Source organism: Zerene cesonia, chromosome 13 (assembly GCF_012273895.1).
Source record: "Zerene cesonia ecotype Mississippi chromosome 13, Zerene_cesonia_1.1, whole genome shotgun sequence".
NCBI classification, from domain to species: Eukaryota; Metazoa; Arthropoda; class Insecta; order Lepidoptera; family Pieridae; genus Zerene; species Zerene cesonia.
In genome coordinates this window covers 5227206-5232337 of record NC_052114.1, presented here as the reverse complement: position 1 = coordinate 5232337, position 5132 = coordinate 5227206, and the positions used below count along the sequence as shown (strand labels likewise).

Sequence of the window (5132 nt, the reverse complement as noted above, 5' to 3'; positions counted from 1 at the left end):
TCTACTATATGTATAACATTGCTTGACGGTGAAGGTTAACCACTTAGCATTTTCGTCGAATTTTGATTATTATGATACACTAATACGACAATTGCACGGGGAATTCGAAGACATTCATTTGAGTGTGGGAGTCGAGTATGCTAAGGCTCAAATTGGGTTAGTTCGCACCGGTGAAATATTAGCGTACTACTGTGTTTCGTTCGTTGGGTGGGGTGAGCCAGACGCTCTTACCCTATCCTTTTTTTCGCCCTTGCGAGTTCGTTCATTTATTCCTGTTGTCAATTCTTTTCTTTTCTTGTACCACTTAAAAGCGGGCAACGCGGCAGTAGGCCCGCCATTCTTCAAGGACGTTGGCGATCGCTTACCATCAGGCATTTTTTGCTTATTTAAAAAAAATGGTACTTCTTATAATTTAGATGGAATGGTATAAAAACCTCTTTCTAATATATTTTTTTATAACCTGTGCCACACAAGTACAGGGCAGCCGCAGGCACTCGGTATTGTATTGGTTTGATCTTTTTCTAATTGACTTAGAGCTATACGTGCATTTTTATAATTAACGATGTACTTAATGTCGTTATGAATTCATAATTAAGTACTCATTAATCATTTACGAGCTGCATAAAGTAAAAAAGCCTGTTGATTTAACCCCAAAAAATCTCAAACAACCTTATCATTAATTTTAAATATTCAGTTATTTAAATGAGATGTATTCGTAAAGCGATATCAAAGAGGGCCTACGATTTCGTAACCAAACGTTTTAATAGAATATCAGTCATATAATGTGAACTCAATAGCACAATATTATAAAGTGATGTCGTTACTGTGACCAAAATAGGACAAGAAAAAGTAAAAGAATAATTACCAAAATGCAAAAAATCCGTAACCTTCAATCTGACGAAAGCTTTCTTTTCTGCACTACTGCTAATGAATAAATAGATAAAAGCATTATTATAATACTTTTATTTATTTATCTTCATAATACTCACGTGGGGACATAGAACCAACACGCAGAGGCCCTTTTGAGATTTTTAATGTGTTATTTATTTTATTGTTATAATTCTTTTATTCAATATCCATTACTTTTAAATTTTTGATTATTATTTTCAGCAATGAGTCTTTATATGCAAGTTAGAATTATACGATAACTCAAGGACAGTTCATTGTAGTATTTAAGACAACTGTTTGAACAAAATTATGTCTCTCACTTATAAAGTATTTTAAATGCTATAAAAATTAAAAATAATGTCTTGTTAAAATATTGATAAAAAATAACAAGTTACCAATTTTATTGATGATAAAATGAAAGGATATAAACTGATTTTTGAATCCCATATATTAAGGTTGTTTTGTTCTTGTTAACGCATATTTTTATCGTGCTTAAAATAAAACATCAAATCATAACATTGAAAATGGACAATATTCTTCTTTGGAGACAAACGTCAAACTATGTTATGACGTCTCAAAGTGCTTCTAGGATAAGTTTGAATACATAAAGGATTGAGTTTGACTTTATTAATGATTGAATTAATAGCAAGACAATGTTTGAGAGACCTATTAATTATCATTAAAAACGTGCTTTTAATTAAATAATGAGGGGTGAATGTTTATATTGTTATTAGTGTAGGTTTATATTTCAATCATCAGTTAGTATCTCGTCGTAAGTTGCTCAGAACTTTCGAGCTTTAATTCTGTGTAGTATGAAATGAAATATGCAAAGTTCCGTGTGAGCCATGGCATTAGAGGCACGTCAGTTGCCCTGCTTCGTATTTCATGAGCGTTAACGGCGTTCCATTTTAATTCTTCCCTCATGTTCATTTTTTAACTCTGTATTAAATCAATCAATAAATATATATCAATAAATGTTCAATCTATACATGGAACATTCCTGCTCTGAAATGTTAGACCGCTCTGAGGCTGGCAGCAGGCTCTGAAAAATTAGTCCTAGTGAATGAAAAGAGAAAGTGATAATTGAGTTGAAATAGGTACTTTTTCTTGTCTTTAAGGTGTGAAAACATTTAAATGCGTATTGTGAAAAAACCTTTGAAGCTTTTGAATTGTTTCAAAGTATTAGCTGGATCTATGTAAGATCCATTTTGCGAAAATGAGACGCTTAGATTATGCCCATCACTTTTTTGACAATGCAGCCAATTATCATCTATCTAAGATTGACAGACTACAAAACTAGGCACTGAGGGTTATTCGAGAATTTAAAAAGACATACTTATGTTATAAAATACTAAGCCGAAGTGTGCTCGACTATCCCATACGTTTTGTATGCGGTAATCGAGTACGCTTCGGCACGAATTGGGTCAGCTCGCACCGGAAAAGTACCATACCCTCAAAGAAGACCGGTGCAAACTAGCATACAGCTGTGTTACATTCAGTGAGTGGGGGAGCCGTAGACTCATATCCTCTTCCTTAACCTTCCTAGTTCTTTCTTTTATTCTTCTCGTCAATTCTTTCTTAATTCGTTTCCAATTTTAAGTCGGCAATGCATTTGTAGGTGCGTTAGGTCTGCAATCGACCTTACGCCTCTCCAAATCTTCATGGGCGGTGGTAGCGCTGTATCATCAGGCGACCTACTAACCATTGCCCGACAATGACATAAAAAAAACGATCTAAGTATTCCACTGATGAGTGTTATACCGAGCAACTGAACTGGTGATTTTAATTAATTAATCTAGTCTGCATAAAGAGTCCAAGTCTCAATTTTTGGATCAACAATTAAATATAAGTAGATTGTGAATTAAGTAATACATTTGTTGACTACAATGTTATTTACTCTGATGGATCAAAAGCTACAAATGGGCTTGATTTTGCTTTTTATGACCCTGATAGAAAGTATTCTCATAAACATAAAGTTAAAGCACGTACATTTCTATTACATCAGAAGAACTCCTTGTAGTGACAGAGGCTTTATTATATTTTACTAATATTAATATCCAAAAAAAATTATTCGTATATAAAACGGAGTGTGTCTGGTAAAAGAGGTTTCCCAAGAGGCAATAGCGTATAAATCCTAGAATAATAATTAATTTTGATAACACTGATGTTACATAGGCATGTCAATGGATTCCTTTCCATTTCAGTCTGAGTGGTAAGGAAGTGGTTGAGAAGCTTGTGAAAACGACAGGAATCCTAAATTCAAATTAAATTGTTTTAATATTTTTAAATACTGCTTTAACGAAGGGTCAAGTTTATTTTGTATAAAAGTTTATCATATTTGGTATAAGAGTTAACCGTGTGGTTCTCTTCACATACCACGCTTCTATTACACCAAGCTGAATAAATGTGAAATTGTTACTGCTTTGGCTTACGATCCGGATAGGTACTATCCAATAATGTTAATATGCAAAACGTTTCAAAATTTATGTAAGAAACACTAAGAATTATTAGCTAAACTGGTTTTTGCTTATAGTCATCGATCACTTCTCAAACTAAAATAATTAAATAATCCTAATATCTTATTAGGTCGTCAAAAATTACATTGTTGAATAACAATAAACAAATTAATAAATGTCTTCAAGATAAAGATAAAAAATAATGTAATAATTAATGTCTTCAAGATTTTAAAAAAAATATTGAGATGCCGAGAGCACTGATTTGAAACAATCAACAACACAAATTAAAAACTTTATTACAATTATTGATTAGGCGGAAAAACTCATTACGATATTTAACCAAGAATAGATGCTAATATTTCGGAGCTTATGGCTGGTAAGCCTGGTTGGCCTGGTTGGCCTGGTAGACCTGGTTGGCCTGGTAGACCCCGTCGGCCTTGTCCGCCTGGTAGGCCTGGTTGGACTGGTTTTTCTGGTTGGCCTGTTTGACCTGGTTGGCCTGTTTGACCTGGTTGGCCTGGTTGACCTGGTTGGCCTGGTTGACCTGGTTGGCCGAGGTATTGTTGGAGGGATTCAATTTCAGGTTGGTAGCCGTTAGAGTCAGCGACGTAGGTGACTTTGTAGGTGACCCCATCAGGTCCTACCCATGAGAAAGAACCCCTGACAGCGAAAGACTCGTCTTCGCGACCTTCGTTGATGACATATCCTTGCTGTTCTTGTTTTGTTCCGTCGGATTGCTCGTATCTGTAAGAAAATTGGATTCATATAATTGATTAAGTCGAAAACAACACATTTCAACCCTCTACATTCTTCAAAATGAACTATTAATAGCTAGTTTTAGTTTAGTTTTAGTAAATTAATTTATACAAATAATAAATCATAGCAATGAATAAAATATAATCTTTGTCAAAATTATGTAATGGTGTGTTAAATATAGTTAATTATTGACTAAGAAACAGTATAAAAAAAAATATTTATTTCTTTACTAATTACCATGACTATTTGTTGATTAGTAAATTGTTAAAAATGTCACATCAAATCTCTGCGAAAATAATTGCAATATTGCAATATTGCGTTATGTTTAATTTTTAGTTTTATAGCATTGAAATGCTTTATAAATGAGAAATTTTGAAAGAATAGAAAAAAATTGATCACGAGGCAGGATTCGAACCTGCGTTTCTTGCCTAACCTCTTTCAAAATTTCTCATATTGCGTTATATATAACGGAAAGACTGCACTGAAAAATACGGTATATTGTATTTACAACCTATGGTTGACTTATGTACGTTTTGTAGAATTAAACATAATGTCCAATAATAGTTTATAAAAACAACATAAATGATCTGTGTTATAATTTTTCTACGTATACTGTAAAAGGTTTTAAATAATATGAAAAATGAGAAGGCCGTTTGTCTTTGGAATTACGCGTACATACACTTACGCGTAACGATAATTTCCAAGACCAATGTTGTCATTGTCATATCGCAAAACCTGCACATTGTATGGGTATTGGATGTAGGATGGCACCGACGCCCCAGACACGGCTGCCACCGCGATGCAGAACACAATAAGCTGAAAAGACAAATACACACTCACTCTATCTCTAAAGTCATTAAATAAATAAAACATGTTTATTGAATTTGTTACGAACCAGCTTCATTTTAGATGATCTTCCTACATTGACTGTTTCAGATAATGTAATGTAGTAGACTGAGTCGTAACCTTAATATCAAAACATATGAAGATAATTCAAGTCTATGTCTATGATCGAAAAAACCTGCCCTCTAT

General features: G+C 33.6%; 1 protein-coding gene across 1 annotated transcript; it reads right to left on the bottom strand.

Moving 5' to 3' along the window:
- Nucleotides 1-3633: 3633 nt before the first annotated feature.
- Nucleotides 3634-5080, bottom strand: LOC119831161 (flexible cuticle protein 12-like). The gene is made up of 4 exons (XM_038354433.1): nt 4996-5080; nt 4786-4916; nt 3871-4088; nt 3634-3834 (listed from the first exon to the last, which is right to left on the bottom strand). Exons 1-4 carry the CDS (start codon nt 5002-5004, stop codon nt 3680-3682), a joined length of 513 nt encoding a protein of 170 aa, XP_038210361.1. The 5' UTR covers nt 5005-5080; the 3' UTR covers nt 3634-3679.
- Nucleotides 5081-5132: the final 52 nt, after the last annotated feature.